Source organism: Pavona decussata, unplaced genomic scaffold (assembly GCF_977016875.1).
Source record: "Pavona decussata unplaced genomic scaffold, jaPavDecu1.1 SCAFFOLD_59, whole genome shotgun sequence".
Classification (NCBI taxonomy): domain Eukaryota; kingdom Metazoa; phylum Cnidaria; class Anthozoa; order Scleractinia; family Agariciidae; genus Pavona; species Pavona decussata.
In genome coordinates, this window is record NW_028145481.1 from 2,363,552 (window position 1) to 2,379,689 (window position 16,138).

General features: G+C 38.7%; 1 protein-coding gene and 1 non-coding gene across 3 annotated transcripts; both read left to right on the forward strand.

Annotated features, from left to right (window-relative positions):
• The first annotated feature begins 112 nt into the window (after positions 1 to 112).
• LOC146479418 (uncharacterized) lies at positions 113 to 15,865 on the forward strand. 2 transcript variants are annotated; one of them, XM_085111056.1, is made up of 12 exons: positions 113 to 691; positions 4,029 to 4,209; positions 4,712 to 4,926; positions 5,605 to 6,008; positions 6,428 to 6,545; positions 7,879 to 7,966; positions 8,855 to 8,978; positions 9,559 to 9,811; positions 10,900 to 11,169; positions 11,643 to 11,775; positions 11,974 to 12,135; positions 12,946 to 15,865. In XM_085111056.1, the coding sequence occupies exons 1-12, from the start codon at positions 342 to 344 to the stop codon at positions 13,951 to 13,953; spliced, it is 3,306 nt and encodes a 1,101-aa protein (XP_084967182.1). In that variant the 5' UTR covers positions 113 to 341; the 3' UTR covers positions 13,954 to 15,865. The 2 variants fall into 2 exon arrangements, with proteins under 2 accessions (XP_084967182.1, XP_084967183.1); XM_085111057.1 differs by having other exon boundaries at positions 114 to 691; positions 10,939 to 11,169.
• On the forward strand, positions 7,627 to 7,699 carry Trnaa-agc (transfer RNA alanine (anticodon AGC)). The gene has a single exon. It is a non-coding gene; the product is annotated as a tRNA-Ala (tRNA).
• Positions 15,866 to 16,138: the final 273 nt, after the last annotated feature.

The window sequence follows — 16,138 nt, forward strand, 5'->3', positions numbered from 1 at the left end:
TTCTGGCATCGCACTACGCAGGCTCATTTTCCTATGCACCAGTCTCCTGAGACAGCACGGTCCAGTGCTCGATCAGGCGATCGCATTTGCAGATTTCTTGATTATTTGATATGGAGTACTTATATTGCACACGCTTTGTGTATCGTAATTTCTTTTGTTCTTCCCATTTTCGACACAAAGGCGGTCGGATTGCTAGCTGTTAATTATCGTTCAACTCTTTTCAAAGAAGTTGAGCAGATGACTTGCCGTCAAAGAGAGTCAACGATCCTTCGCGTGGCTGGAAAATATTGAATGAAACTAAGCTTTGATTGCTCAGTTTGATAAAGGCAGAGCGGTTGTTTATGGCGAATATTAAGGTATTTGCTCGCGTGAAGCCGTGTCAAAATATAAATCAAGAACTCTTCAAGCGTGAAGATCACACACTTTATATTTCATCTCATCGACAAGTTGAAACAAACTCCGAGATTTGTTCTTCTACTGCTGAAGGTTCAAAATGGCTTAGATTTAGGTTCACGCGCGTATTTGGACCCGATTCATCACAAAAGGATGTCTTCGAACTTTCCGCAAAGGATATTGTCGAAGCGTTTTTCGAAGGATTCAATGGCACGATATTTGCTTACGGGCAAACGGGAGCTGGAAAGACTTACACAATACAAGGAGTGGATGATCGGGAAGAAGGTTTTGAGAGCGCGTGAGTACTTCACTTGATTTGCGATATGTTTATTTCAATTAATCCTGAAGTAACTTCTCGTCTATATTAAGTAAGTATTAAATCATTAGTTGGGTTTTGTTCTGTAGATAAACCATTATTTCACGGTTTGCTTGCCACGGTACTGCAGTTTCCTTTCATCTGGTATCCTGGAAAAAAACAACCTCAGCTCGAGATAACGAGTCTAGACGGCTCAAATTTCTTCTAAGCTCTCGTTTGGCACGACATCTTTCTCGAAATGAAGTTTTTTAGCGTGACTGATCGCAAAGTCAATGAGTTTTAGGCAAATGAGGCCGTTTTACGTTTAGACGTTTTTGAATGCACTAGTTTATCTCCCAGAAATACTGTTCAGTTAAAATTTGAGGCAAGAGTGTCAAGATAAGCCTTTTAAGAGTTGAATGAGTGGGGAAAAAATTGAAGAGAAAAAAAAAAAAAAAAAAAGGAGGAGGAGTGGCGTGGTACGGTAAGGTCGGAGTGAGACTTGAGGTTTTGCAAGATCTAAGGAGATTATAATCAAAGGAATTTTTAAGCTTTTGTAAATTTCAAATTTAAATCTGATCTTGTAATGACCTCTGAAGTACAGCAATGTTTATGTAGGACACACACGTTCAAAGTTGCATGAAACGGTGTTCCATTGCCGAGGTTAGCTGACTTTAGACAATGTTCTTAGAACATACCCAGGCTGAGATTACATGTAAATGCTAGAGTGCATGTAATGACGACATAATGAGTATAATAACATACATGCATAGCACGGTCATCTTATTACGACGTTTACTTTATTTCATTCTAGACAATGCTTTTTGACAGACTTGAGGATTTGTTACGAACGGTGAATTCCAACATATGACACATCCTTTTAATTAAATACAACATGATTGTAGTGAAATGACGTCAACAAGGTTATATCACAAAATCAAGCTAGGGACATGAAAAAGGTCGAAAACGACAACGAATCTTATGTTTTTCAAATTCATCGGCAACATGTTAAACCTTCAGGAAGATGAAACCTCTTGCAGTAGCACTGATGCAAAATACAGTTTTTTCATAAAAATTGTGATGTTCTGGGCAGCGGGTTTATTTTGGCCATTCCAATTATCTTTGTAGCTGTTATGTTGCCAATATTTTTTTATTCCATTATATATTATGTCAAATACAGACAAAAATGTCCAAAATTGTGATTAGAGGTGGTCATGCATAGATCTCTCTAACAAGGCCAGTCCTCTCTGAAGTGTTTTGTTGTAGTACAGGCAAACATGACAGGAATAGAAAACAGGAAGAGGCATTGGTCCAAAGGGGTCTTGCGGAAAATTAGTTTGAACAAAGCAAGAAATTTGTCAGACCCTTAGGTGGCCAATTATCGCTGACTGCTGATACTTTTTCAGAGTGCTGTGCATGCAAGGCCTCAGATTTCCTATTTACACTGTACGTCCACTTCAGTTTACTGAAATACTATACCATGCAACTTAAGAACATTAATTTTGAAGAACATTTCCAGGTTGGGATTGCCAAAACTAAGAATGTCCGGTAGGTTTAAGGTGAAGATTAACCTATTGGCTCCTGAGTTTTGGGGAAAAAAAAAGAAAAAAATTAGGCATGAATCACTTTCTTCAGGCCAATATTTTGGCAAATTGTTATCAGTAAAATATCAGAAACTTAGTTCCATACTTCTGCTGTGATTAAACGGTTTGAATTCAATGATTTAGCTTATATGTCTTTAGCCTAAAAACTGAACCAATTGAAGCCATGCATGGATTATTTTTTTTTTTTTTCGTTTAAGGCCAAACAAAAGCAAATCAACCATGCTTTTTGTAAGGTATCTTTTGTTTTTGTCTCTTTATTTTTTTTTTGCCAAAGCCATAAGCTGTTTGTCAACCTCAAACTTCTACATGGTGTGGGTTAAAAAAAAACAAAAACAACAAAAAAAAAACAGGGACCTACATTAAATTTTTGAACATGATAACTGGCCGGTAGGCCAAAGTGGACCATATTTGGGGAAATTTAGACTCTAAAGGCCAAATCCTCACTTGTACTCTTTTTCCAGCATGCCCTTCAACAATACATGTAAGTGTTCTGAAAAAATGTATCCACAAAATCACACCACCGTGGATTGCCGTTGTTGTTCAGGGTAATTACAAAGTCCATGCCTTTACAACTAATCACACAATTCCATGGAATTAGAAACATCAAAGCATCACATGGAAGAAGGGTTAAAATACCTGAAATTGGCAAAGCCTGGTTGGCTTGAAATCTTAAAGAACATTATAGAGGCGCTCAGTCACGTTCACAAAGTTGGGCATTCTTCATAATAAAACCCCTTGGGATTATACAAAGGGTAAATGTTCAAATATAAATGGTTAGTAAGTAAGTGCCGGCCCCAGTAATAAGCTTAACTGAGAATAAGCCCTCAGCTGGTGGTACCCTTAGAGAAGAGGGCTTATTTGAAATCATAAGTGTTGAACAAAAGTTAAATTACGTCTTCCGAAATTAAAGCTCTTAACTGACAGAAACCATAGTAGTGTATTGTGTATTAAAATACCCTTCGACCAACTGCAAGGATCTTTCTTCTGTTTAATAGAATAGCTTTCAAATAAAAGAAAGATCCTCGCAGTTAGTACATAACTTAAGCAGTTGTGAAAAGAAATCCTGAAAAAATTTAGGCTTGAACGGGATTTGAACCCATGACCTCTGCAATGCCAGTACAGTGCTCTACCAACCGAGCTATCAATCCAACTGGGAGCTGGTCATATTGTGAGTTTGTAATGTACCTGTGAAGGATAAATAAATGACTGTAAATATATCAAACATATATTTTGACCTGCAAATGAAAGATCAAAATAGAAGAAAGATCCTCACAGTTACATTGTAGGTCACAAAATATATGTTTCATATATTTTATATTCATTAATTTTGAATACCTTTCATTGTTGAGTTCCAGAAAATGTTCATACCCCACAGAAGGGATTGGAAATACCAAGGGGTAGGACATCTCAAAGCCAAAAATTTAGAGAAATGTGGGAAGCTAGATTGGATTTTCAGATGGCTTGGAGGAGGGGGGGGGGGGGGGAAGGGGTAATAAAAGAAAAATAATACCCTTTGCATGGGGAGGTATGGATATTAACTGGAACCACACATTGTAAATTTTTTTTGATTTGTCTTTTCTTAGGTTTAGATTTGTTACAAATCACACTTTCTTCCAGATTCTCCTTCTTCTTAAGTTTGTCCCACTCACAACCTCCCACTAATCCCCCTCCCCTTACTGGACAATGTGCTGCCCACCAACAGTACACATATTTCTCAAAATCTGTTTTGTTTTCAGATCTGAAAACTTGGGACTCATTCCTCAAAGTCTGTCTTTGATCTTCCAAAAAATCCAGCAGAATCAGGCTGAAGCGGTCTCTCTTCATGTGTCATTCCTGGAGATATACAAAGAGACCGCATATGATCTGCTTGGACCTCTGTTATTTAGAGGTTCAAGGAAGATCAAGGAGCTGCCAAAGGTGAAAGCTATAGTTGTCTTCCTCATGAGTTTGCTGGCAACAAAATTCACTCTCTCACAGTAGACAGTGATTTTTTCATATGTATTCTGTCAATTTCTCAAAAACCTCAGAAGACTAAATTGACTCAAATGTAATGAAAACCAATTTTAAAGAAATGCTTTAATGGTGAAAAAATATTAAAGTTGCAAGGGTAAACTTGAAATTTCTCTTTAAAGGGAGATCAAGGAACCTCTGTTTGCTGGTAGGCTGTCAACAGCTTGTTGCCATGGAGACATAAAGTCTTGTGAACAATAACCTATTAATCCAAGTTGTTGTCAGGGTAACTGTATGAAAAGTTACAACATTTGGTGCTGTTTTTCTTCAATTATTATATTAAAAAAGTTGTGAATGTTCAAAGTCAGCATACATGTATGTTCTTGTCAGTCCCTTTCCCCCACTTCCTCCTCCCACCCCATATCTTCATTTGCTTAAATCCTTGTCTTTGTGTTTGGTCACTCATCAGGTTTTAGTAACTATGGGAGGCAAAGGTTCATGTCATCTCCATGGACTGTCTTGTCACCATGTGACATCAGAGAAGGAAGCATTTAGACTGTATCAGTTGGGTACAGGAAATCGTAAAATAGCTGAAACAACAACAAATCAGAGATCTTCCAGGTCCCATGCTATATTTACAATCGTTCTTTCCAGACAGCGGAATGGAGCAGAGATCTTCTTCAGGTATGTGTCATTAAAGCTCTGGGTCAGCCTCTTGTTCAAAGACCGATTAAGCTAATCGCAGGTTAACATGAACTTTGATTTGATTCTAATAATTATTATTATAACTAATCAATGAGGATTCTTTATAAAGATTTTAGTCCCTAAGTCTTGACTAAGACTTAGGGTGGTTTCCATTTGTCCGAATTGGCCGGGCAGACCATTCAGTCCTTAAATAGAGTGTACAAATTTGAAGGACTGATTCTTCGTGTGTGTCATTTTGAAGACGTTAAAAAAGTGGCACATAAACTGTCTTTCAAATAATACTTTTTATTGGTGCATTCCGTTTGTGAAGTGATTGAACTGGCTGGCCAGTTCTGACAGATGGAAAGCACCCTTCTAGACTTTTCTTTACTTTTAGCTTAAAATTACCTTTTAAAAACATATTTTTAATGAGCAAGATGAAAATAAATAATGTATCGGCCCACTCTTAGTGGTGTGGCTGTCTGAGATGAAAGTTTCATGTAGATTGCATTGTCAAAAAAAACCCAGCTTCTTCGACACTAATGTTTTTACCCTTTGAAACTAGTAAAAGCAAAAATGTAGAATAATTAGAACTGATACTGACATTTTAACGTAGGTCATTGCATTTGGAAGCATGACAAAAATATTTTGTTACTTTGGTCTTTCACTTATTTTAAGGTCCAAGTTACACTTGGTGGATCTAGCAGGTTCAGAGCGAGTGTGGAAATCAAGTGTTGTGGAACAGCAGCTCGCTGAGGCCAGATTCATCAACTTGTCTCTGCATCATCTGGAGTCTGTCATTATTGCTCTGCAGAAGTTTAGTGCCAGGAACTTAAGAAATCACGGCAAAAAGAAACAGACTTCTAAGTGTTTAAATCGTAGCTCTAGTGCATGCTTACGTGGAACAAAGAATGTGGATGCTGTTCATGTGCCGAGAATGAACGCAAGACTTAAGAGCGCAAGTGCTGTGGAGTTAGGAAACTGCGGCAAAGGAAGACAGTCTCCAGTTGGGAATGATTATGAACCAGTTTATGTACCATACAGGAATTCACTTTTAACCATGGTGTTACAAGACAGTCTAGGTAAGCTTAACTGAGACTAGGTCTTGGTGTGGCAAAGCTGATCAGAAATGAAGCAGAACCCTGTCTAGAGGGGAGTAGCTTTTAGGAACACAGCAACACCCACAGTTGCTCTGTGCTTCAGGATCAAGGAATGTGACGCCAGACAGTTTGGTGACAAGCACATTCAATTTTGTTACAGTATAACATCTTTGATTCTTAAAAATATCAGACCATCACAGTTTTGTACATGTATGTAACTTTAAAACAGCTACAGAAGGAAGCCTGAAAAAAATTCAAGTGTGAACAGAATTTTTATATCAGGCTTTCTGATGACTGTGACGGTCTCTTGTTTATTAATTCTTTCATCTGCAGAACTTTCCAATGTATGACTTTGATAATATGTATTTTGCATCCATCTTTGATTCTGTTTCTTATCCCAGGTGGGAACTGCAATTCTGTCATGATTGCTGTGTTGTCTTTGGAGGAGAAAAATTTGTGTGAAACCATCTCGACCTGCAGATTTGCTCAGAGAGTTGCACGAGTTGTGAACAAACCAACGTGAGTCAGAAAAAAAAGATTTTTTTGTTTTTCACAGGTATCTTGGAGAAGACTTAGCTAGATTAATATTGGCTACATGTATTAAACCTAAATTTAAGAAGTACAGTCAGAAGAAGAAAGTTTTATTATGGAACTCAGGAAGATCAAACTTAATTTTGCATGTAACATAATGTAATATAACATACTTTATGGACTTTCCCTGAGAAGCTTTTCAAAGACAAGGAACTAATCTAAAAAATGATACAATGTACAATGTAATAAAAGCAGAATCTAAAAGATATAATTTTTCAAAAACTACTGTTGGATATAGTTAGGCATTAGTTATGTACTTAAGAATTATAGAGTTCTTTGCTGAGTTTACATTTAAGACGGTATTTAAAAACAGATACGGATTCAGAAAGTTTAAGGGAGCAGTCTAGGGGGTTCCATACATTTACAGTTCTATAATTCTATATGTGAGGGTTACTAGGCAATAAATATTATTAGGATACATCAGATTTTCTGTTTATAAGTTATCACGTAGTCTACCTGTTTGTCATGTACAGTGGAACCCGGTTAATACAGATGCCCAAGGGAACACAAAAGTGTCCGTATTGTCCGGGTGTCTGTATTAAGTTGGCTCAGAATAAACGCCACCGATACATGTTTACTGATACAAAGACTATTTAAGCATATTATTTAAAAAAACAGGTTGAGATTCAAACTGAAGTTAGTTTGTGGTCCAGCCAAAAGGACTGAATATTAGACAATTTGTGCAGTGCGTAGATAACCAGTGTCCGTAAAGTGAGTGGGTTAACTTTGCATGCAAGCATAGCACTCGGGTCACAAAAAATGGCTGTTGTCCATATTAACCGGTGGGCTATTTAAGTGGACTAAAATAAGAGAAAATATATGAGCTTTTGGTCAGGACAAACAAGACTTTTGGCAACTGCTTACCGTTAAGTTACCTGCTTACCTGCAAGGATCTTTCTTCTATTTGATCTTTCATCCGCAGTTCAAAATATATGTTTCATATATTTACATTTATTTATTCATCCTTCACGGGTATATTACGGACTCACAATATGACCAGCTCCCAGTTGGCTTGATAGCTCAGTTGGTAGAGCACTGCACCAGCATTGCAGAGGTCATGGGTTCGAATTCTGTTCAGGCCTGAATTTTTTTCAAGCTTTCTTTTCGCAACTGCTTAAGTTGCGTAGTAACTGCGCGGATCTTTCTTCTATTTGAACAAACAAGACTGTCCATAATAAGCAGGTGTTCTTATTAAGCTGGTGTCCAGAATAAAGTGGGGTTCCACTCTACCATGCTTATACCTTGATTCTTTTGTTTTCAGACGCAATGAAGAGATTGACAAAGATGCAGTGATTAAACGCCTCCAAGCAACTTTGGCACAGATTTACTTAGAACTGGCATCTTATAAGGTACATTTAAATTGAACATGTTGCATTCATTGGTTGTTGGATGTTACTTTAAGATTTGCAGTGCTTATGATGCATTTAAGACATCCTTACAACTATAACTGATCTAACTGAATTGAAGAGGTTACTTTTTCAATTCAGGAGAGTTTTTTTTTCTCTTGTACTCATCTAAAATATTACAAATTAAAGTTTAACCTTTATTCAAAAATTTCTAGTCCTGCAAGGGGGTGCCATCACGCAAGACGTCTAGCTAAATAACATGAAAAAAAGTGTTAAAAATGATAGCCTTAATTAATAAAATCACCTACAAAAGAAAAAAAGGATAAAAGTATCATAGTATCAAATCATCGTACAAAAATAAAAATAAAAAATTCATCATTGGCCAAAATACTCAAACAAGATTTTTGGTCTGCAGACTTAGTTATACATGTACTTTACGTAACTCCATATTACCACAATAGTATAAAAAATTATTAGCTCAGTGGTAAGCCATCCACACTAGTAATCTGAAGGTCACAGGTTTGACTCCTGTTGGGAGAACTCAGATTTCCTTTTTCCAAGTATACCTGTGTCACTGACTAAACAATTTATCTCTCAATATTACAACAATCACAAATTTCAAGGTTACAATTAAAGTATTTATTCCTTTCACATTACACAAATAATTTGATAACAACTTACAAAGAGAGGGATACATGTACATTTTAGGCTAACGTATGGCGAAGAATTTTCCCATTTATCAAAATATTTGTTGAGTTTGTTTCGCCTTGCTGCTGCTGGTATCGTTCTCTCTCTATCTCATACAATGTAAACGGACCTCGTAAGGATGAATTCACAACATTCAGTTTAGTTATCTAAAGGTTATTTTTGGATAATATTCTTTCATCACAGGCAAGTGAGCAGGAATCCATGATGGCTCACAGGGGTGATGGAAACGATCAAGTGGATGAACAGGAATGTGTTCATGTGATACGCTGTTTTCTTGGTGGAAGAATAAATGATCCAGTTGCACATGGTAAGTATAATCTGTCTTGGTCAATAAATGTGCAAAACATAAAAACAAAAAAATAGAGAGTATTTTACCAAAACATACCTCGTTGTAAGAACAGTGGTGTTATCTTTTTTAAGCTTGGTGAATAAATGGATCTTTGGCAGTAGCTCAGTGGTAGGGCATCTGAACTAGCAATTATAAGGTCATAGGTTCGACTGCTGTTCAGAGAACTTAGATCTTCTTTTTTGCTAGTATGCTTGTGTCACTAATTGAAAAAATACATCTACCGGACCTCATTCTAGTTGGACATCTATAGAAAAGGTGGCACCATTCTGCTCTCTAGCCTCCGTCGCAGACGCTCTTTGGGCTCGTCACGCAATCTTTCCTCCCCAGCGAGACGCGTGACGAGCCACAAGAGCGTCTCGAGGGAGGCTATCTGCTCACCAGAATAAAGTTACTTGTTATATACTTCCCATTTTGTTTCAAATGTATGAAAATGTAACGCATGTTGCATGTGGATTACTTACATGGCTTCCAAGTATGTTTTTGTTTGTGGATCATGAATCTTGAACAACTTTGGCATAAAATCCTTTTTCTATCCCAGGCATCAACACACCAAGAAAATTCCGTATAGCCCTTCGTTACTTGCGTCGGATGCTCCCTCATTTCTCATGGGGTAGTGACCACGCATTTGAGTCTGCAGATGAAAGAGACAGCGGGGTCCGCACTGGCAGTGAGCCCACGTCACCACTGGCCAGCGAAGGAGAGAATGATCACGTGCACTTCAATGCTACTAACTTGATTTCCCAGTTTCCTTTGCCTGGAAGCACATTAGTTCAAGCTGGGTCAGAACACAGGTTTGTATTTTTTCAAGATCTCCAAGCGGTGGCCTCTGTATTAACACAGTGGTGAAATCCTCGAAATTCAGCCCTTCGGCAAAACGAAAATATGGATCCACATTTAGTGCACGAAATACCAAGTGGATGCTAGTTAAGCTTGCAGCGTTTTTCCAACTTTTTGGCCAGAAATCGATTTACTCCTCTTTTCCAGGAAACCAGGTTCAGTTAAAGACTTGCTTACCTAATTGTTCTTTGTGTTTACCAAGGATTTTGAGAAGTACATACGGCTAGCCTACGTAGGTGGCGGGTATTAGGGAGTTTAAGAACCTACTACAGCGCCGGCAACTAGAACGTCACAAAACAATAGGATTTAAGGAGAAAAACAAACGCCCTGCACGTGCGTTGTTAATTTGGTATATTTCTTCGCCGTACTCGGCCAAACAACAACGTAAAATGACCAAATTCGAGGCTTTGTGAAGAACGTGAGCATTTGACGGTAAATTGTTCATTCTGTCTCAACTTGAACGCCGTTCCACCTGGTCTGTTGCTGGATAGTTCGGCCACAGTATGCAAGTTGAACGAAAAGGAATAATCGCGAAGTAGAACAAGTAACGCGAACTTATGTTTTGAAGTGACGTTTTCGTTGGTGTTGCCGTCGTGGTTTCTTCAGGGACCTTACGAATGCACGACAGCTGCGCCAACGAAAATTATTCCAACTCGTTCAACTTGTTCAATGTGAACAAATTAACCAGCGACATCATTACTAGTAGCAACGGCGTTCAAAAATTCACCGTCTTGTACCCGCGTTCTCCGTAAAAACTCTGAATTTGGTCATTTCACGTCACTATCTTGCAGAGGACGTCAAAGAAATGTACTAATTTGTTATCGCACGTGCAGAGCCATTGGTTTGTTTTTTCGCGTTCACGTTACCGTTGCCGTTGCCGTCGTGTTTTCGTAAGGTCCCTAAAAGTCCCCATTGTGTTCACTCAAGGTGACAGAGCCTCAAGAGGAAGAAGTCTTCCCCACCCACCCCCACCAAAATTTTGCAACCACGCAAACTTTTCCGCCGGCTACGTGAGCTAACTTACGCCTTAAATGGCTCACAGATCAAGTATCACTCAGGAGATTGGAATCTTATTCAACAGTGAGCACGAGGAGCACATGCCTGACCTGGACAGACCCTCTTCTGCAACCTCTCAACCGTCTGGGCCTGGTACGAGCGATGCCGAGACCCAGACCACACTCGGCCTGACGACTGTCGAGGGAAAGAAAAACAAAATGGGTTTTTGTGCGGAGGAAAAGAGAATTCATTCTGCGCCGAATTCGCATACAGATGTATGGACATGGGAGCTTGAACTGCAGAAGGAAACTCTTTTGTAAGTGTGGATTGCCTAACCAGTCGTGATAATTAATAACAACTTGTTTGGGGGAAAACTGGAATAGCATTTTGTCCAATTTGTTCTCAGTAGTAGATTGCGGGCACTGAGTACGCTCTCTGAACAAGAAGGGTCCGTTTGGGAAACCTGGTTTACTTGAAATCGGCAGAATTACTTTCTTTTGGGAATTGACCTTCTATGTCATCATTTATTCCAAAGTTAGGAACAATCAGAGTAGTACTAAGAGAACATACCTTGAATTAACTCGAAGAGAAAGACTTTGGATTGCACATTCGTGTAAATCAAGTGAGCTTTACAGTCAAACGCTCGCTAACTGACACCATTTTGCAGGCAATGTAACACATAAACCATTTTTTTATCCCCATATACGGGCATCTCTCCTAAGCAAAGTATTCTCCAATTACTCCAAAATCAAACTTTAATGGATGTTAAGAAGTTTTATCGTCTTGCAGGAACAGAAGCAAGATGTTTGCATCAAGATTGGCTGACCAGCGAGCGCGCCTCGTTGTGATGTTGAGGCAAGGGGCTGTTCCAGAGGACTTGGAAAATGAAAAAATTGTAGAAATGCAGCTTCAGAAAAAACAGGTTCGATTGATTGTGTCAAATACACACCTTTGTTTTGAGCTATTTTGTTGTACCTCTTTTTTTGTTTTGTTTTTGTTTTTGTTTTTTTTTTTTAATAATTTTTCCTCTTTGTTTCTGTTGATTTTCTTTTAAAACCGGAACCAAGTTGTCTTAGCTTTGGATGTTCATTTTTCTTTTCTCGTCATACTTATTTTGTAGAGAGAAGTGGAAAAAAAACTCTCTCATGTGATAAAGAAGCTTGCTGATTTGAAGCACACCGATCGACTTCAGCATCCACATGAGATGGAACCGTGCTTCGATAACCAAGCGAAAAGAATCCTACAGGATGGGCCTCGCACGTGTACTGCTCCTTCTGACCAGGTTTGTTTGTTAGATTGGTGTTTGTTAGTGGTTTTCTAGTAAAGTAACCTATGTTCAATCATAAATGCAGATGGTGATGATGATGATAATAATAATAATAATAATAATAATAATAATAATAATAATAATAATAATAATAATAATAATAATAATAATAATAATAAAATACTTTATCAAAACGCCAAGCGGGAAAACACGTACCTGTGTTAAGCGCGGGAAAACATGTAACCGGTGCCAAGCGCGGGAAAACACGTAACCGGTGCCAAGCGCGGGAAAACACGTAACCGGTGCCAACCACGGGAAAACATGGAACCGGTGCCAAGCGCGGGAAAACGCGGAACCGGTGACAAGCGCGGGAAAACACGTAACCGGTGCCAAGCGCGGGAAAACGCATAACCGGTGCCAAGCGCGGGGAAACACGTAACCGGTGCCAAGCGCGGGAAAACATGGAACCAGTGCCACACACTGCAACCCAAATTGTGATTCATTTACGCACGAACATTTACTTCTCGCTGGTTGACCCACGAGGGAAATAACTAGAGTAAGTAAGTAAACTTTATTTAGCCAGGGTGGTCCATTCAGCTACATGGATGTTATCCAGAGGGGCTCTGGTAATAAAATGTGACAAATAAATATAAATATCAATTGATTTAAATAGTTTAGAAAAAACTGACCAGTGCTGTTGGTTTTGATAAGAAGTTTAAAAGAAGAAAGCGATTCTGCTCTTTTAATTTTAGTAGGTATTTAGAGACTTCATATATACGACAAAGCAACAATTCTTTCATATAATTATGTTTTTTATCTTGACAGCAAGAAGTTCGACATCGAGTAGTGACACAAACCTCCAAGGAATTAGAACTGAGGGAAGAAGCCACACGCCAGAAACTTCTCGCTCGCAGAGAGCAAATGAGAAACTTTGGCTTCTCATCGCCAGCAATTCTCCTTGGGATCTCCAGTCCCTCACCGTCCTCTATTTCAAGCTTCCGGTGTGGAAAAAGTCAGGCAAATTCGTCGGCGACTTCATCAATGACGTTGCTTTGTGAAGATGACAGACAGATGTCTCCAACCCCACCTTTAAACAAGAGAAACATCGTTGTGAAGCCACCGATACCAAAAACCAGGATGAGTGATAGCTTCCGGAGCCCTATGAATAGAACTGCGCCGAACTCTCGTGGTGCTTTTCTAAGGAGAGCGCTTTCAAATCAAGAAACTTTCTCCAGAAAAGATAAATGCGCGACATTGACAACAGATGTCAAACGCTCCCCACTTGTCGAGTACATGAGCAATTCTCGTCAGGCGTTGTACCTCAAGTCAACATTTCCTCGACGGATTGACAATGGTTTTGGTAATGACTTGAGCTGTGCAATGAAGGCACCGAGAAAAGTGCCAAAGAGACACGGAGCAAGAGTTAAAGGTAATGAAACCGGTTTGTCTGAAAATTTCGCTAGAGGTTGTTTGCAGTTGAACGAAAACTCTTCCGCAAAAGCGAAGTGCGTTCCGGCAAACATTATGGACCAAAACAACGAAGAGAAAGAACTCAATACATGTAATACAATCATGAACCAAGATCAACTCAGCCACGAAAGTAAGTGCACGAGTTACGAAAATTTGCCGTCGTTGTCATCTCCTGAAGCAGTAGCAGTAGCAAGCGAGGTGAAAGAAGAGAGGCTGAATCAGAATTCCCCATCGCGTATACGTCTGAAAAGAGAACATACAGAGAGAGTGAAGAAAATTCGGGAGAGTGTTAAGGCGGCAGAGGTGATACAACGCACATGGCGCTTTTACAAGAGACGTGAAAACAGTAAAAGCGACAGATAGCTCATTGGGTTGGTATTGGCATTTTGATCTTTGAAAGAGTAATGCCTGTGAGTTTTTAAGACGGGAAGTGTTTCGGGATTTTGACATTTTTTAGTGAAAATGGTGCTACGATACCTTATCTAAGTTGCAAAATATTTATAAAACACCGACGAAAAGAAATGAACTGAATTCTTGAAAGGAACAACTCATGATATATTCTAGCGGATTTTGGAGACCAAAAGGCAAGAAAATGTCAAACAGTTAGCCTAACTTTCGTTCCGATCCAGTCCATTTGTGGCCAGGGACGCTGATTACGGACAATTTCAATACACTGGTTGGTAATTTATAGCAAAACTGGTCCCTAATTTTTATCTTTCTGTTGATAGAAGAGCGAATTTTGAAATAACACCAAAAAATCCCGTTACACTTCCCTTTAAGATAACCTTGAGAAGTTCAAACACGGGGGAACGAATAGTAATGCTTAAATTTTATAGAATAATGCTCGGTGCATGACAGTAACATGTTACAAATTGCATGAAACGATCGCGTATTTCACTCTTACGTTATACACTTTATAAATGTATAAATAAAGTTATTGTATTGCACTGTATAGGATAACCAGCAGTGACGAGAATAAAAATTAATTACAATGTGAACTTCAAAATAGGACGTTAGCGTTCCTCAGTGTGGTTTCGCACTAATACTTATTTATACTTGACATGCTGTTCCTTTGATTTTCTATCGCTCTTGATATAACGACTTTTTCGTCTTGTAACTTTAAAATCTAAAGTCTAAGAAACAGCATGTAGATGTTTGCGGAGTTGTATTTCATGTTGCCATGGCTATCTCAAGCCTTCTTATATGTCAGGGAAAATGAGATCGAAAGGCAACTTACATTAATTTTGAAAAGACATATTTTAAATAATATATTTTCTGACAAGAGTTAAGAAAAGATAAAATAAGTATTACACTTATCACACGTATCACACAAATGTTTGGTTGCTAGACTATTCGCTAGTACTACTAGTAATCGGAAGGTCTTAGGTTCGACTCCTGATAGGAGCAATGGGAATTTCTTTTTTCCGAGTACGCCTGTGTCATTACTGAATAATACATCATTCTCATAGACTATTCACTCTAAACCAGAGTGTTTGTTTACGGTATTCTTTAATTTCCTTTTATGTGCTAGCTTGGTTCGTTTTAAGCTCTTCCGTACAATTTAGTTTTTTAAGAATTGGGCCAACTTCCTATCCCCTGCGAAGTTAGAGAATGTCAAAACGTATGTGAAAATTCAAAAAAAACATCTAGATGAGGCGATGGCAATCAAATTGTCATATTTTTAACGTGAATTTAGTGGGTATTTTGGGCCTTTAACGTAAATTGTATCAACAGATTTTGCCTAAAAACGTAGCGCGCTGTAACGGAAGTTCAATATTTCTACAAAGTAGCTATATCGAGAGAGAAAACTTATCTCTTGAGGTTAGAAGGGTAAACCTGCGTTTATGTCGTATATATACACACACGTACATAAAAGTAATAAATCACAGTAGTTCATATATCGCTTGCATATACACGACATAGTACTTAGTCTGTAGCCTAGCTTGCATGACAGGACGTAGAAAGGGGAAGAGACGAGGGGATCCAACGCGCGCGCGCAAAGTGCGTGGAGAGAGCGCGGAGTGCGCTCGATTGCCTCTTCCCTTCCCCGTTCTAGGGCCTGCAACGCAAGCTATTTGTAGTCAGATTAAGTTACAATATTTTTCGACCAGGTATCCGTTTACTAGAAAAAAAGGTAGCCTGCCCTTTCTTTTTCGTTTAAGTTATTTGAGAAAATAGTTTTGTTTTTTTTTAACAGGTAGCAGACTAAGTTATTTATAAGTAAAGTAAATTTACTGGTAGAAGAAAAAATATTAATAAACGTGTGTGTTATTTTAAAAAATTTTTGTGAAGTGTTGATATTTAGAGACACGGACCTCTGGAGCCAGGGTACACGAAATGGTACACAAAATCATGCCCTTTTCCTGTACCGCAAATACACCACAAACAAAAGAAAATCCTCTAAGTAACTGGACTCTTAGCCTCCCCGGGCGCATAAGGCAGTTCAGTAACTGATGCAGCAGGGCTTTAGGCTCTTGCTTTCCGTTGTGGAGGGACGGTGGTGTAATGGTTTGTTCGTCGGACTTTTGGTCGGGGAGTAGGTGGTTCG

Coding starts and splice junctions, on each gene's coding strand:
- LOC146479418 (XM_085111056.1), top strand. CDS start 342: ATGGCGAATATTAAGGTATTTGCTCGCGTGAAGCCGTGTCAAAATATA. Junction 4,927..5,604: donor GGAGCAGAGATCTTCTTCAG/GTATGTGTCATT, acceptor ACTTATTTTAAG/GTCCAAGTTACACTTGGTGG. Junction 6,546..7,878: donor CGAGTTGTGAACAAACCAAC/GTGAGTCAGAAA, acceptor TTTTGTTTTCAG/ACGCAATGAAGAGATTGACA.